The 17,318-nt window shown below is 48.4% G+C and overlaps 1 protein-coding gene across 2 annotated transcripts; it reads left to right on the forward strand.

Moving 5' to 3' along the window:
- Positions 1–786: 786 nt before the first annotated feature.
- LOC109178437 (trans-resveratrol di-O-methyltransferase-like) lies at positions 787–14,803 on the forward strand. 2 transcript variants are annotated; one of them, XM_019328069.1, is made up of 2 exons: positions 787–970; positions 13,657–14,803. In XM_019328069.1, the coding sequence occupies exons 1-2, from the start codon at positions 885–887 to the stop codon at positions 14,660–14,662; spliced, it is 1,092 nt and encodes a 363-aa protein (XP_019183614.1). In that variant the 5' UTR covers positions 787–884; the 3' UTR covers positions 14,663–14,803. The 2 variants fall into 2 exon arrangements, with proteins under 2 accessions (XP_019183614.1, XP_019183613.1); XM_019328068.1 differs by lacking the exon at positions 787–970 and having other exon boundaries at positions 13,456–14,803.
- The last annotated feature ends 2,515 nt before the right edge of the window (positions 14,804–17,318 follow it).

Consider the following 17,318-nt stretch of genomic DNA (forward strand, 5'->3'; position numbering starts at 1 on the left):
TACACAGTGTTCGGAAATGCACAATTAGGTCTGGGTAGTTATGGTGCATTATTTTGGGCGTGGGCGTGCACACACACACACACATATACATACATATATATTTCTTGGGTAAAATAATGTATGTAATTTATGAGTTAAAATAATATATGTTGTACTTTATGTATTAGAAAAATGAAATTTTTAGAGTAAAATAATGTATTTTATTATTTAAAATAATATACTTTATGTGTTATAATAATATATTTTATGAGTTAGAATAATATATTTTTATGTACTTTTGGACATTGATTCACACAGTTGGACAATAATGATTGGGGGCAGCTGCCATCTAAGTTGAATCTTGTGACATGTATTTTTTAATGTAATTTTTTTTTTCTGTGTGCTGTATTTTTTAATGTAATTTTTTCTTTTTGTGTGTGCGTAATTTATAGGTTATTAGCCTATTATTCATTCTCTTAGATAAAACATAAAACCAAATGAGATATTTCTTATAAAAAATTAAAAAAAAAAAAAACAAATGAGATATTGAATAGATAAGAATTTCAAACGAGAACTAAATGAGATTTTGTTTTCTCTCAAATGCTCTGTCAGGTCGGGGTGTGGGGGCCCTTAGGGTTGGGGTTCAGCCTTTTGGAAGAATAATTTTGGATTAGTTAGTTACACGTCAAACAATAGTGGAATGATAAAAAAAAAAAAAAAAAAAAAAAAAAAAAAAAAAAAAAATCTTTTGAGAAATCAAAAGTTGACTTGGCTATATAACCGTCTTCGTTGAATCCTCTTGGATCGTTATCACTATTGATCCCTGTTTCAACTCCTAGAACCATCCAATAAATATAATACTTACTATTGCAGAATTGAAATTAGAGAAAGTTGTGAAGTATTTGATGGAAGCTAATAGTAGGGATGTTGATCAACCAGACGCCATTGAAATGTTTGGAGCTTATGCTCATATCTACGAGCACGCATTCAACTACGCCATTGCACTTCGGCGGCTTAATAATCATTATACCCTGCACTACGGTGCACATAACACTGTGCGTCTCGCGCCTCCTAAAACGACTTCGTTTTGGGAGGCGCGGTAGGGAGTTGACATGATTATGTGTATTTGTTTATACAATTATGTGTATTTGTTTATACAATTATGTGTATTTTTTATACCATTATGTGTGTTTGTTTATACAATTATGTGTATTTGTTCATACGATTATATGTATTTTTTTTATACAATTATGTTAAACGACGTCGTTTTGCATCAAGGCGCACAATGCAATGCGCGCCCTGGTGCACGATATAAATTGCCGCGGCTCGAGTATTGGAAAATGGTGGTTGATGCTCCGCCATTGCACTTCGGCGTGTCATGGTGTTTTATTTACCGGTTGGTGAGGGTGGCGGGCTTTGTTCTTGGCTTGTAAGGTTGCTAGTTTGAGGCATGTGTTTATAGGAATTTCCCCTCGGTTTTGCTGGTGAATGGGCTCTTTCTTGCAGCTTTGACAATGGCTCGGCAGTGATTGCTAGTCGGAGTTCCTTTAATTTTTTCTTTTTAATTTATTATTAGTATTAGTAATTAAAAATAAAATTTAGTATAATATATAATAAAAATATATGCGGATGCCACGTCAACACACCCAATTAGCTCGAAAAAACTAATCATCAATAATTTACCGGTTACCTGAAGGTAACCTACAAAATAATGTAATTGCACTTTTTTTTAAATAAAAAAATAATAATTAAGGTTCTAATTGGAGCTTTTTGGAGTTGAAGGGCCTAATGACACAAATCAATATAGTTAGAGCGCTTATTTGATCCTTATTCGCTCTTTTAAAAATTGAAGGTATTTAAAAAATTTAAATTCAAATGTTAGATCAAAATATTTAAACGGGAAGATTTTAGATCAACGTACGATAAATAAGGGTGTCATTTTTGAGATGCGATTGACAACTGACAAATATTAGTACCTGGTAAACCAATCATGGAACATACATAAAAAAAAAAATTGTATGTTTAGGGCATTCTTAATAGAGAGATTTTTTGTATTGGTTTTTAAGATGTCAAATAGGAGAAATGAGAGAGGAAAATGTGAGAAAAAGAAAAGAAAAAAAAAAACTGCATTTACGCGCCCCGCTGGACGCCAGTTGTGAGCTTCAGGCGATTTTAAGGCTGCCATAACTGATTTGGTGGAACCTACTGTTTTGAAAAAGCTTGGGTCTTTGGCTCTTTGCATAATTACAGAGAGACCCAACTCCCTCTCTCTCTTCCGGCAATTTATATCCTGCACCACGACGCGCGTTGCATTGTGCATCCAGATGCAAAATGACGTTGTTTCAAATTTTTTTTTTTTTTTTTAAAAATTTCGCTACCCAGTGTTTGGCAGTTAATTTTCTTTTTAAAAAAAATTCATGTTAAAAAATGTACATAATGTTATACTAGAATACACATAATTGTATACATGAATGTACATAATTATATAACAAAATACACATACTCTTTTTTAAAAAATAATATACATAATCTAACATAATACATAATAAACATAAACTTTTAACATAATACACATCAACTCTTAACATAATACACAAAAATTTTTCGATTCGGATGTACATAATTGAATTAAAAAAAAAGTACATAATTATATTGGTAGGGAATGTCCCGACCGACATAAGCTCCACCACGACCGACTTTGCCTTTGTCTTTTTCTTCTGATCTTTGCAGGTAGCAGGTCGGGCTTTTTCATGAAGACCCCGGTCGGGAACGGCCGGAAGTTGCCCGAACGCTGGTGTCGATCACCGAGCGGTAGCCCTTTGACGAGAGAGCTGGCGAAAGGACGCGAAAGGACGCGTGGCAGCTCTTCATGATGACAGACAGGGCACCCGGGAGGGTGACACGTGGTGGCTACGTGGAAGGCATGCCGAGCGGCCGGAATCCTGTCCCCGGCACGGCGGCTATAAATACCCACAGTAGCTACAGTGTAGGGGACTTTTGGACGATCGATAGGTTGTTGTTAGAGAATCCCGACCGCAGTCAGTCGGTACTCAGAGCAACCAAGTAGATTGTACTTAGGGCCTCTATTGTGATCAATAAAGTCATTTACTTGCTTTAATTGGTCTCGTGTTATTACATATTGCTTACGTATAATTAGCAGTATCATTTTGGCGCCGTCCGTGGGGACCCGTGCAAGAAACCAACGTCTTGACGAGCACCCGATTTCTAAATCAACATGTATCCGTGGGCACACAACAACTTTGCCGACGACCAGGCGGATGCGGCGAGCTCCTCCGACCACTATGCTACCCAACAGCAGGGTCAGACGATGGACCTCAACCTCAACCTCTCACCACCGCATCCATCAAATGCATACCCGGCCGCACAACAGCCGGTGAATTACATACAACCGGGATACCCAACACCCGGCCTGCCATACTAGCAGCAGCCGATGATGTATCCCGCCCAGTATTCGTACCCGGTCCCACCTCCGCCGTATGGGTATTGGCCAGGCCAACCGATGTGCTACACTTCCCCGGTTGGTTATCCACCATATACGCCAGCTTATACAGCTCCAGCCGCCGCCCCTCCAGTACAACCGACCGCACAGGTAGAGCCGCAGCGTCAGTCCGCATCCCGGGCTCGACGCTCGGCTCATTCGCGGTTGGGGTCGGGGGGTGATGATGCGATGGAGGCACCAGCTCAGGCCGTCCAAGCGGAGGACCCTGAAGAAGTTGCCCGAGCGGTGGCTTTTGATCGTCTTCGACCAGAGATGCGCCAGCGTTTGGGACCCCAGGACCCGAACCGCGGGCAAGAAGACGTACAGATGCAGGAGGCTAGCCAGGAGGCTTCATCTAGGTATAGCGGGTCGAGATCTCATCGACGGCGACGCGCTCGGGATACAGCCCAAGCCGCTCAAGCCGCCGAGCTCAACGAAACCCGAGGATTACTCTATAACCTCCAGGCGGAAGTTGCGCAGCTCAGGAATGCGTACCCTGCAACACCCCCGGTCAACCAATCGACCCTGCACCAGACGCCTTTCACAGCAGCGGTAATGGCCCAGCCTTACCCGCTTGACTTAAAGGTCTCTGGGGAGAAGAGTTATGACGGGCGAGCAGATCCTGAGGCACACGTGAATGATTTTTTCAGCAACATGATGCTGAAGGGCGTTTCGGACGCCGTGATGTGCAGGGCCTTCTACTCGACCCTCACCGGTCGGGCGGCCGAGTGGTTCCGTACCCTGCAACCGGGGTCGATCGATAAATTTGAGACCCTGGCGATCAAATTTGTGAGGAAGTTCATCACTTCCAAAGTGGTGAGGAAGTCCTACATGTATCTCGAGAAGGCCAAGCAGCTAGAAGGGGAAAGCTTGACCGATTTCCTCATCAAATGGAAAGCAGCGGTCGGGGAGGTCGAGCCTATGGACGATGCGACCGCCACCCACATGCTTCACATATCTCTCCGGGCGGGGCATTTGTATCAGGACTTCATCCTACACCCCCCGACCAGTTACGAGGAGGCCCTTCGGAGGGTCACAGATTACGCCAACGCCGGCGAGGCGAACGCCGTAAAGCGCTTGCAGGAGATCGGCTCTTCGTCCCGTAAACAGGCCGGCCGGGCGGAGCATCGGTCGGGAGATGACAATCCCCGATCCCGCACCAGGCCTGGCGAGTTTACGGCCTTGAACCGATCCGCAGCGGAGGCCATGCAATACGCCCAGTCCTGCAATCTCATCAAACTCCCCCATCCCGATCGAGACGGCCCTGACAAGAGTAAGCACTGTGCTTACCATCGATGTGCCGGGCATGATACCGAGGAGTGTACCCACTTACGCCAATTGTTGGAAGATTTGCTTAACAGGGGAAAATTGGACAAGTGTGTGGGGAAGAGAGAGGACAACAAGAGGAACACCGAGCGGAGGGATCATAGACGTTCCCATCACCGCTCTGATCGATCTGGGCAAGACAGAAGGGACGATCGACGGGATGATCGTCATGATGACCGACGGGACCCCAACCCTCCATCTGGTAGCCGCCCGTCCGGAAAGCCTACCATCCACGTCATTTTTGGTGGACTGGAGGATGCTTCCCGACCGCGGACTAATTGCCCGGTCGCTATAGTGGATTCCCGGGGAACCGGGAAGAGGCAGAAGATGGAACCCATAACCTTCACCCTCGAGGACCAACCTACCAGCAGCGACCACGGCATGGAGGCGCTCGTGGTCACGATTGACGTTAAGGGGACAGACGTCCAGAGGGTTATGGTTGACACGGGCAGCAGTGTGAACGTCCTATACTTGGACGTGTTTGAGAAGCTTGGCCTCGACAGGAAGGAGCTGACTCCGGTCGGTGTACCACTGTCAGGATTTACCGGGGCTCTTATTTACCCCGAGGGAAAAATAACGCTCCCGGTCGAGATCGGCACACCTCCAAAGTCGATCCAAACGGAGCTAGAATTTGTTGTGGTCAATCTCCATTGCGTCCACAACATTATCTTGGGCCGACCCGCCATTATGATGATCGGTGGGATAATTTCTATGCCCCACCTGTGCATGAAATTCCCCACCCCTAATGGGGTCGGCGTGGTCCGTGGCGATGTCCAATCCGCCCGGAAGTGTTACACCCGAGCGGTCAATAGACGTGACTCCGGTCCATCTTCCCGGGTGAACACCATAGCCAAAGAGGAGGCTAAGGATCGGAAGGAACAGCCTGAGCCTTCCGAAGAAATTGAAGAAGTTCCCCTGTCCGAGGACCGCCCGAACAGGAAAATAAAGATTGGACGAGCCCTCACCCCCGAGATCCGAGCGGAAGTTCTGGCCGTGCTCCGGGAGTATGCTGATATCTTCGCGTGGGGGCCCGAAGATATGCCCGGGATTGATCGTTCGGTCATCTGTCATAAGCTAGCCGTCGATCCCGCAGCAAAGCCGGTCGTGCAGAAGACACGACACCTTTCCTCCGATCGCCGCGAGTTTGTTAGAGAAGAAGTCAAAAAGATGGCGGCGATCGAGCACATCCGTCCGGTGGTCTATCCCGAGTGGGTGGCAAATATCGTTCTTGTTCCTAAGCCCCCAGCATGGAGGATGTGCATCGACTTCACGGACCTCAACAAAGCCTGTCCGCTCGACCCGTATCCTCTACCGAGCATTCACCAGATGGTCGACGAGACGGCCGGGGCCGAGCTAATGAGCTTCATGGATGCTTTTAAGGGATATCATCAAATTATGATGCACCATGAAGACGAGAGCAAGACAGCCTTCGTAACACCGGACGGGCTGTATTGTTACCGAGTGATGCCGTTCGGCCTCTGGAACGCAGGAACGACCTATCAGAGGATGGTCAACATGCTCTTTGCCGATCTATTAGGCCGAACGATGGAAGCCTACATTGATGATATGCTGGTTAAGAGTCGGGACCAATCCGACCACACTCGGGACCTCCGGGAGTGCTTCCAGATCATGAGGAAGTACCAATTGCGGCTGAACCCGACCAAGTGCACATTCGCGGTTCAGACTGGCAAGTTCCTTGGCTATATGATGACCAAGAGAGGAATTGAGCCTAACCCGGCCAAGGTAAAAGCGATTCTGGACATGCAACCACCTTCCACCGTTCGGGAAGTCCAGCAATTGACCGGTCGGTTGGCAGCCCTCAGTCGGTTCCTCTCCAAGCTAGCCGAGCGCGCTTTACCTTTCTTCAAGGTATTGCGGAAGGTTAATGGATTCGTCTGGGACGAAGAATGCCGAGCGGCTTTTGATGAGCTGAAGGAATATCTCATGTCACCGATCGTGCTCTCAAAGCCTGAGCTCGGAGAAGAGCTAGACGTGTACCTCGCCGTGTCCGATCGCGCAGTAAGCGCAGTGTTGTGCCAAACCGATCCGGAAGGGGTCCAGCGACCGGTGTACTATGTAAGCCACGCGCTACATGGTCCCGAGCTCCGGTATTCCCGGCTAGAGAAGGTCGTCTACGCCTTATACATTGCCGCGAAGAAGTTGGCTCCCTACTTCCAAGGTCGAGCAATTCGCGTGTTGACCGATCAGCCGATCGGGCCAGTCCTCCGAACTGCTTCATCATCAGGTCGCCTAGTCAAATGGGCGTTAATGTTGACCCAGTACGCGATCGAATACCGACCAAGACCGGCTATTAAAGGTCAAGCTCTTGCGGACTTCTTGGTTGAGTGCACCGCCCGGGATACCCGGCCTCCTGAGGTTGCGGATCCCGAGGCTGAGTGGTGGTCGCTGGCTACAGATGGGTCAAGTAGCAAGAAAGGGGCAGGAGGAGGAGTGGTGGTCACGAGCCCGGAAGGATTCAAGGTCTATTTTGCTCTCATGTACCAGTTCCACCCGACCAACAACGAAGCCGAGTACGAAGCGTTCGTTAACGGCTTACAGTGTGCTCGGGACTTGGGGGCTGAATACATCCGAGCTCAAACCGATTCCGCGCTCGTGGTTGGACAAGTTCTCGGAGACTATGAAGTCAATGGAGAGCGTCTGCAGCTTTACCGAGATCTTGCCATGGAGAAGCTTGCTCAGTTCCGGGGGTATACCGTCCGACACATACCCCGATTGGATAATGCCGACGCAGATATTTTATCTAAATTGGCTCAAGATGCCCCGGAACACATGTCGAAGATAGCTCGGATTTTGGTGATCCCGAGACACAGCATTCATCGCCTACCGGTCAATCCCATCCAACCGGTAGAAGACAATTGGATCACCGATCTGAAGGAGTACCTCGAGCACGGTCGCCTCCCAGACGACCCGCAACGTGCTCGGAAGGCCAAGCTGAGAGCCCCAAGGTTCCAAGTCTTGGACGGTCGTCTATATAGGCGATCGTATGGAGGCCCCCTCATGCGTTGCTTAACCGCATTTGAGGCCGATTTAGTTATGAAGGAACTGCATTCGGGAATTTGCTCTTCACATCAAGGAGGCCGATCCCTGGCCCGTCGTATCATGCTGATCGGGTACTATTGGTCGTCCCTCCAGCTAGACTGTGAAAAGTTAGCTCGGGAATGTGAGACGTGCCAACTGTACGCCCGGATGCCTGGACGACCGGCAACCTTCTATCAGCCGGTCACGACCGCAATTCCTTTCGCTAGGTGGGGAGTAGACATCTTGGGCCCCTTCCCTCAGCTCTCTGGTCGGAGAAAGTTCGTGATCGTCGCCATTGATTACTTCTCCAAGTGGATAGAAGCCGAGCCCTTAGCCACGATTACCTCTCAGCAATGTGCTCGCTTCCTTTGGCGCAATGTGGTTTCCCGCTTTGGTGTGCCCGTGCATCTCATCAGCGACAACGGCCGCCAATTCGTAAGCCAGTATTTCCAGAACTTCTTGGCCACGATCGGGACGACTCACGTCCGGTCGTCGGTGGCTTACCCTCAGGGAAACGGTCAAGTGGAGAACGCGAACCAGACGATTTTGGAAGGTCTGAAAAAGAAGTTACACTCGGCCGGTCGTAGTTGGGCCGATGAGTTGCCATATGTCTTATGGACTTATCGGACGACCCCGAGGGAAGCTACTTTGGAGACCCCTTTCGCCCTGGTTTACGGAGCTGAAGCCCGACTCCCGATCGAGGCTTGGATCCCGACCGATCGAGAAAGAACCTACAATGCCGAGGAGAATGAACATGCTATGGCAGTGGATCTCGATGGGCTCGAAGAAAAAAGAGAGCTAGCCGCTCGGCGTGTAGCCGAGTACCAGAAGCGTGTGAAGAGTTCGAAGGACGTTCGGGTCAACCCTCGTTATTTTCAGGTTGGAGATTATGTTCTACGACGAAGGGAGGCCAGTCAACCTTTGGAGGGCGGAAAGTTAGCTCAAAATTGGGAAGGGCCGTACATCATCAGTGCGGTTATACGCCCGGGTACATACCGACTGGAGACGACAACTGGGCGGGTAATCGAGGGGACTTGGAATTCCGAGCACCTCGTTATGTTTAGGCATTAAGCCTATTTTTTGTAACTTTTGACGAAGTGGGGGCTTGACCTGCGAGTAAGTCCCGGTCGTCGGTTGTAATTAAGCTTTATGATTGTAAATACTTGTTTACCGCCTGCGAGCGGGAAGTTTTTAATGTATATACGATCGGTGATTGCTCGACCGCTTGCATGCGGCGGCCCGGTCGGTTATTTTCTTTACCTTCAGTGCACGCAGATCAATTTATCTTCAAGCCACACCGACCAGGCGAATCTATCGACCGGTCAGATGCGCTCCACATCGGCGGACATTCGAGTCACGCCATTGATCGGGGAAGCCAGGAGCCCTCAGCATATCCCCGATCCGTCCAACTTCTGTCCACTATTGCACCCACTCGTGCCTCGAGGGCACAATAGTGTGGGGGCTGGGATAAATGAAGTGTTCATAGGCCCATATCGCTCGGCATATCCTGACCGTGGGGCTTACTTCTTTTCGGAAAATTCGTCAAGACCTGGAGACCGGGTAAACTTGGTCGGGTAGGTCAATATTATGACGAATCTACTTTCAAACTTGGTCGGGAGATCGGGTAAACTCGGTCGGGTTGGCCAATTTTACGACGAAACATCAGATGTGCGACCAAGCCATAAGGCCCTAAGGTCGGGTGTTAGCAGGGTCGAGTATTGCAAGACCGGGCCTGAAGGCCGGGCGGTCGAGCGATTGAGATCAGTGTGTGCTCGAAGACGAAAGGGATAAGTTGGACAAAAAAATTTTAATTTTATTAATCAGCAAAAGTGCCCGGTACAAATTCGGGACCGGGCTCCCGATCGGTGTCCCTTTACAAAAAAACAGAAGAAGCTTATCCCTACTTCTTCGCTTCCTGAGCTCCAGCAGCTTCCCGAGCTCCAGCAGCTTCCTTCTCGCTCGCGGCGGCCGCAGAAGACCCGCCTTGCTCAGTTGTCTTCTCTTTGGGGCTGAAGGGAGAAGGACCGGGATCAGCCAAGTCCGGGGGTAGCGTCGAGAGAACCAGCTGAAGGTCCTCCCCCTCGAGAGCTTGCTCCATCCGGGTACGAGCCCTCTCGAGCATCTTCCGTTGCCCGACCTTGAAGGCCCACCGCCCGAACGAGAGGATCAGATCCTCCCCGACCTTTGTTCCCCGGGCTGCTGTGAGGAAGGCTGAGCCCGAGTCGCTGTCTTTGAAGACCGCTTGCGCCAACTCGCTCGGGTTACCGAGCTGAGCCTTCAGCTGTTTGGCCTCCTCGATTGCCCGATGGGCAACCTTCTCCGCCAGGGCCCGGTCCTCGTCGCCCTTCTTTAAGGCCTTTTGAGCCTTCTCGAGCTCGGCTTGGAGCTCTTTAACCTCCAGAAGGCGACGGGCGGCCGTCTTCTTATGGTGGTCGGCTTCCTCGGCCAGCATGGCCCGACCCTGTAATATTTGGGCCGCTCGGGAGATCTGCAAAGACAAAGACAGTCGGGGTTAGCCCGGTCGAACACACTTGCAAAAAAAGATGAATAGCTGAAGAAGGCTTACCTCGGCCAGATCATAGCCGATCCTCTCGGCTACCTGTGTGGGGGTCATCTTCCCCAGATCTTCTTTGGCTCGCCCCGCATTGCCAATTCGGGCCAATATGGACGAAGCGTCCTTTTCTCGCCCGACCGAAGGGCTCGGGCTGCGTTGTTCGCGGCGGCGTTTCATACCGCCCACCTCCCTCACGCCCTGCTCGGGCACTTTCTCTTTTCCCCGGGCGACTTCCACCCGGGTGATCAGGACGCCGGAGGGCTCGACGATAAAGCCCTCGCCCGTCGTCACGGTCGAGGTACTTAGTGGTCGGGCCGAGGGAATCTCCTTTTCCCCGGCGGGCTTCGCCTTCGCCTTCTTCTTGCCACCAAGGGAGATCTTGGCGGGCGGGGGAAGGGGGGCCTCTTCATCACCGAATTCTGCCATAGCTGCAAACAAAGAGATCAAGTTAGTGTGATCGAGGCATAAAGTTAAGTCGGGAGGGTTAGCTCGAGTTAAAACCTTTCTTCGTTCGCCTCGACGGTTTGGCGACCGTCACGCCCATCGGCACGGGCAGGTATTTCTCCTGTAGCTCGTATGTAGGGGGCGGGAGTTTAGCCGCCTCGAGACTCTCAGCCGTTCGGAAGATTGTATACTCGTGCAGCTCGCTCGAGATCCGACTGACCGTCTCCCTGAGCGCTTGCGTCTCGTCCGGCACCACTTGTTTCCGAAAGTGGGTGCCCCAAGCGCGGTCAACCGGGAGAATCCAGGGGTCGTATTTGAGGGAGAAAATCCTATTCTTCCACCCCCTGTTGTTCCCGGGCAGGCCTCTGATTGCGCACATGTCGGCTCAGGACTGTAGCATCAAGAACCCGCCCCCGTAGCTGCCCGGGAGAACTTTGACTTGGTAGATGAAGTTGAACAGCTCCATCGTACAGGCGGCTTCATGCCGAGCGCATATCTGCGGAAAGCAGGCGATGATCCGGTGTACGTTGGGGCAAATCTGGGCCGGGACGACCCGGTAGTAGGCCAAGAAAGCGTTCAGGAGGGGGGTGAAGGGAATGGCGATCGGGGCCATCAGGGAGTCGTAATGCATCCCGATCCATTTGCCCCGATGCCGATCGATGACATTCCCTAACTTCCGGCTCGTGTCAAATTCCACCCGACCTACGAGCCTTTCGGCAATTCTAGCCGCCTCGCCTTTGGTTAATCGGCTCATTTGTTGTTCGACATTCTCGCTGTTCAAGAATTCGAACTCTGTTGCGGCTGGTGCGCTTGGCCCAGCTATGTCTTCCTCGGCCGGCTCGGGAGCAGGTTCCGGGTGGTCCCCAACCACCCGGATGGGCGTTTCCCTAACGCCTTCGGTCGGAGATCCTTGTCTCCCCGACGTGGTTCCTTCTTCTTCTTCTTCTTCGCCGGAGCTCCCCGATCCGCTTGAGCTAGAGCTCGACGACCCGGATGAGCTGGACGACGTGTCTTGTGCGGCGGCCTGCTCGGGGGCTGGCGCCGGTCGGTAGATAGCTTCGGGGGAGTAGGACATGATGTCCACCTCCTCGTCGCTGAGATGCTCGACCTCCTCGTCATAATCCGCGATCGAGGCATTCTGACTGTCAGAGTCCGTCATTTCGATCTACCTAAAGGTCGGTCGGGGTTAGTAGAGGACTTAGAATGTCCGGGACAGTTAGTTGACCTAGAAGTTCTACCTAAAATGGAAGCATAAAGAAAAGAGAAGGGTTGAGAACTTACCGAATGAGGGAACTTCGCGGATGAAAGCTTGAAAGTCCTTGCTCGACTGCCTTGCAAAGGTGCTCTGCTCGGGACTCTCTGAGGGTACCGATTGAAGCAAAAGAGTGAGGAAAGTTCAAATGAGAGCCTCAAGGGCCTATTTATAGGAGGGCATTTAGGCGGGAAAAGAGCCCACTTGCGTGACACGACTGGCGCTGACTCCGAGGCGACGGTTGCAGTCGCAGAGGCCGGCAGTGGCCGACACGTGGCGAGGAAGGGAATGACAGCTGGCAGGTCGGCTTGGTGGCTGACGGTTCGGCTTCTTCATCCCGTCCCGTTTTTTCCCGAGGGATCAAAAAGACCCGGGCTGGGGGGCTTTTGGTAGGGAATGTCCCGACCGACATAAGCTCCACCATGACCGACTTTGCCTTTGTCTTTTTCTTCTGATCTTTGCAGGTAGCAGGTCGGGCTTTTTCATGAAGACCCCGGTCGGGAACGGCCGGAAGTTGCCCGAACGCTGGTGTCGATCACCGAGCGGTAGCCCTTTGACGAGAGAGCTGGCGAAAGGACGCGAAAGGACGCGTGGCGGCTCTTCATGATGACAGACAGGGCACCCGGGAGGGTGACACGTGGTGGCTACGTGGAAGGCATGCCGAGCGGCCGGAATCCTGTCCCCGGCACGGCGGCTATAAATACCCACAGTAGCTACAGTGTAGGGGACTTTTGGACGATCGATAGGTTGTTGTTAGAGAATCCCGACCGCAGTCAGTCGGTACTCAGAGCAACCAAGTAGATTGTACTTAGGGCCTCTATTGTGATCAATAAAGTCATTTACTTGCTTTAATTGGTCTCGTGTTATTACATATTGCTTACGTATAATTAGCAGTATCATATATAAAAATGTACATAATAAAAAATATACATAATTGTATAAACAAATATACATAATCATGTCAGTTTCCTACCGCGCTTCTCAAAACGACATCGTTTTGGGAGGCGCGGGGCGCTGCCGTGGGGCAGGGTACAACGATTGCTCTCTTCCCATGTTGCTAAAAAGTCTACAGGAAACCATGTGAAGGGGGCTCCTTGTGCGCAGTGAGCACCGGTCTAGCCTCTGTGATTAATGTTTAGGGGGCCCTTAGGGTTGGGGTTCAGCCTTTTGAAAGAATGATTTGTCCCACGTAATCAGTAAGTTGGTAAGATGGTTAGAGTATTGGATGACTAAGCAAGAATGATTTGTCCCACGTCAAATATTAGTGGAAAAAAAAAAAGAAAAAAAAAAGAAAAACAGAAGTCTCTTTTGAGAAATCAAAAGTTGACTTCGCCATATAGCCGCCTTCGTTGGAAATATATCATTAGATCTTTTTGGATTGTTATCACTATTGATCCCTGTTTCAACCACTCCTTCAACCATCCAATAAATATAATACTTACTATTGCAGAATTGAAAGAAAGTTGTGAAGTATTTGATGGAAGGTAATAGTAGGGATGTTGATGCACCAGACGCCATGGAAATGTTTGGAGCTTATGCTCATATCTACGAGCACGCATTCAACTACGCAAATTCCATGGTCCTCGCCGCTGCAATTCAGCTAAATATCCCAGACATAATCCACCGCCATGGAAAACCAGTCACCATTCCGGAGCTTGTTTCTGCGCTCAAACTCCCTCCTCAAAGATCAAACGCCGTTTATCGCATCATGCGCCTCTTAACTCACAATGGCTTCTTTGATTCAACAAAGCTCAATGAAGAAGAAGATGGGTATGTTCTCACAGCTTCTTCAAAGTTGCTCCTCAAAACCCAAATCCCAGACCTATCCCCTTTCGCCCGACTCCTGGTTGACCCGGTCATGGTGGCGCCGTGGCAGCTTTTGGGAGACTGGTTTTCAAGAAATGACGAGTCAACTCCCTTCGAGGCGGCGCACGGTGCTCCCATTTGGGAGTTTTGCCACAAGGATTCCAGGTTTAACAACGTTTTCAATGAGGCAATGGCTAGCGATTCCCAGATGATAAGCTTAGTCGTGAAAGATTGTGGGCAAGTGTTTGAAGGGGTGGATACATTGGTAGACGTTGGAGGCGGCACCGGAACCATTGCTAAGTTCATCTTGGAGGCGTTTCCGAGGTTGAAATGCACGGTGTTTGATCTCCCTCACGTTGTTGCAGATCAACCCCAGTCCCAAAACCTGCGATTCCTCGGAGGGAACATGTTTCACTCCATTCCTTCTGCTGATGCCATCATGTTCAAGCATGTTATGCATAACTGGAATGACGACAGCTGCGTGAAGATACTAAAGAAATGCAGAGAAGCTATCTCAAACGAGAAAGATGGAGTGAAGGGGAAGGTGATCATCATTGACATGGTTTTGGGCGCAGAGAAACACAATGAATTGGCAGACGCAACTGAAGTGAAGCTCGTGTTTGATGTTCTGATGATGATTCTTCTTACTGGGAAGGAACGAACTGAGAAGGAATGGGAAAAGCTGTTTATTGAGTCTGGGTTCACTCACTATAAGATAACTCCAGTTTTTGGCCTCAGGTCCCTCATTGAGGTGTTTCCTTAAATTACTACCCACTTTTTCATGTCTCCTATCCTAATACTGCCTTTAACAGAGTATGTTATTGTTAAGACTTAAAGAGAAGTGGCTCCACTTGTGAAAGATTATGACTAAAATAAACTGTCGGTCTGACAAATTAAAGTTTTCTCATGTTGATGAGCTTTTCTATGTGAACATTTCATTATCTGATCTTCATGAAAACGAATATTTGGCTGTTGAAGATGCATCTCCAGCCGTGTATGTTTAATGTTTGTGTATACATATAGAATGAGCTGAGATTGGAGGTAGGGATGATATCTCTTCATTTTTTAGAAGTTTGATGCATTCTAGGGAGTAGGGAGAGGGGTACTACTGCAGAGGTAGACCGCACAAGTAAAGGTAAAATTGGCAAAAATGTTAGTTTTTTTTTTTTCCTCTCATCTTTATGATCATTCAAACACCTCTGCATATGACGTCATCTGAGTTGCCCATATCATTTGGTTCTATTGCCAGCGTAATGGGCAATAATATTGCAAACCACCCCATATCAAAGCGAACTAACAGAAATTGTTAGAGATTAGCAAGAACAAAAAACAATAATAATGACAGAAACAAATAACAAATGAGAGGTTGGCAAAAACGAATGCCATGCATGTTGTTACTGCAGGACAAGCGCACGCTACCTCTGTGGCTAGTACGTCACGTAGACAACAGAAAAGCAACCAGGCGGCAGCAGGGGAAACACATACTGTAACACCCCTAAATTCTGAGATGTTTAAAACTTGTAAAATAAAGACAAATCCATTGATTGAATCCCAAACAAAGTAAAAAGCTAATCATAAGTGTCGGGGTGCTATGCCACACCTAGGTTTGAGAACCTAGGTGCACAGGCTAAGCTATCTAAGCATAATAAATCCCTAATTCAATATTTAAATACAACCCCCAAGGCACGCAGACCTACTTCTGAGCTAAGGCTAATTAGCTAAGTCCCAGGCTCTGACTAGCGCCCTCCAAAGCTAATGCTCATTACCTGAAAAACATTCGGTATAACAACCGTCAGCGAATAATGCTAGTAACCCACTCCAACGCGTTAAGTATAATATAGGTAGATATAAGAAATTCATTTTGAAACTGGAATACATATATACTTACGAGACTCTAGTTTTAATCCAAGATCAAGACTCAAGCCATATTAACAGACTCAATATCATAGAATAATCATGAGAACTAATAGGCACCCTATGTAACACCCCATGTTACGGCCTTCAATCCCGAATTAATTATTTAATTAAATTCCGCTAATAATAATTAGAAATGATTTAATTTGGTTAGGATTCCCTTTAATTAATTAATGTGGTCCACCACGATCTTGGACCCTTGCCTAAACTAGAGTTTTAAGCCTATTAGGAATAAAGAGAGTGGACATTCCACTATTCAGATTCTAATTAGGAATCCCAGACCTATTAGGAATAAAGATAGTAGGCCTTTACTACTCAGATTCTAATTAGGGATCCTAGAGCTATATACCTGTTAGGAATAGAATGTAGGTCTTTACTATTCAGACTCTTATTAGGATTCCTAACTCTATAAATAGGGGATTACAGAGCAATTAGAACCCTTACCACCCATAGTTATATTACACGAAATTATTCCTAGGGGATTCCCCACCACCAAGCCTAGGGAGATCAAACGGATGGAAATCTTAGAGAAAACCTTAATAGCCAAGGGAGGATTAATTAAGGCTAAGAGGTAACCCATGCCTCAACAAAACCTATTTTCCTTGCTATATCTTATTCATTGGCTCCTTTGATATATGATTTTGTGCTTGAGTCTTGATAGAGCTTTGCCTAGGGTTTATATTGTGTTTATGTGATAATCTTGGTGTTTATGTGATAATCTTGATGTTTATGTGATAATCTTGATGTTCTTGATACTATGATTTATTATATGAACGATCTTGTATTTTGATTATGTCTAGAGCCCTAGGGTTATAACGTGGATTTCGTATTATGTTATTCTTGGTATGATTGGGTGGGATCTTGCATGATCGGGTTCTGAGTCTAGCTTAGGACTTGTGTTTAGGATTTTGCATATAGATTTCTTGACGTTCTTGTGATTCCAGATGTCCCTGGATCGTTATGTGATTTGTGTTGAGTCTTGGCATGTTTAGGAATCGTGTTAGGGTGTATTTGGTGTGATTCTTGGTTTAATTCCGTTATTTGAATACGTGGTGTTGTCGTTATATGTTTAATGTGTTTGGACATGGTTCCGGGTTCCACGAGGGATCCCAGGACCATAAAGTTGCCTGTGTATCAGTGGAGGGTCGGTGGGGGGACTGACCACCTGCCACCTACCCGCTGCCTGCAATACTGTTCCAGTGGGCAGCCGGCGGGCGGTGGTCTGCCCGCCACCTACCCGCTGGAATCCTGGCGTGGTTCGTGGTGTTTTTCCCTGTTTGATATTTCCCCGTGTCCCGTTGTACCCCGTTTGTTGTGTATGAGTCTTATTGGGTGTTTTAGGCATCGTTCTAGGATTTTATGTCCGATGCGTGTCGTTGTTGTTGTGTCTTGCTTGATTATGTGTTTATGTGTTGATTGATTGATGATGATGAGTATTGTGGTCATTACTCAATGGCCAGTGTAACTGATAATGATGATGATAATGATATTGATGAGATTGTGAT

Source organism: Ipomoea nil, unplaced genomic scaffold (assembly GCF_001879475.1).
Source record: "Ipomoea nil cultivar Tokyo-kokei standard unplaced genomic scaffold, Asagao_1.1 scaffold0848, whole genome shotgun sequence".
Lineage (NCBI taxonomy): Eukaryota > Viridiplantae > Streptophyta > Magnoliopsida > Solanales > Convolvulaceae > Ipomoea > Ipomoea nil.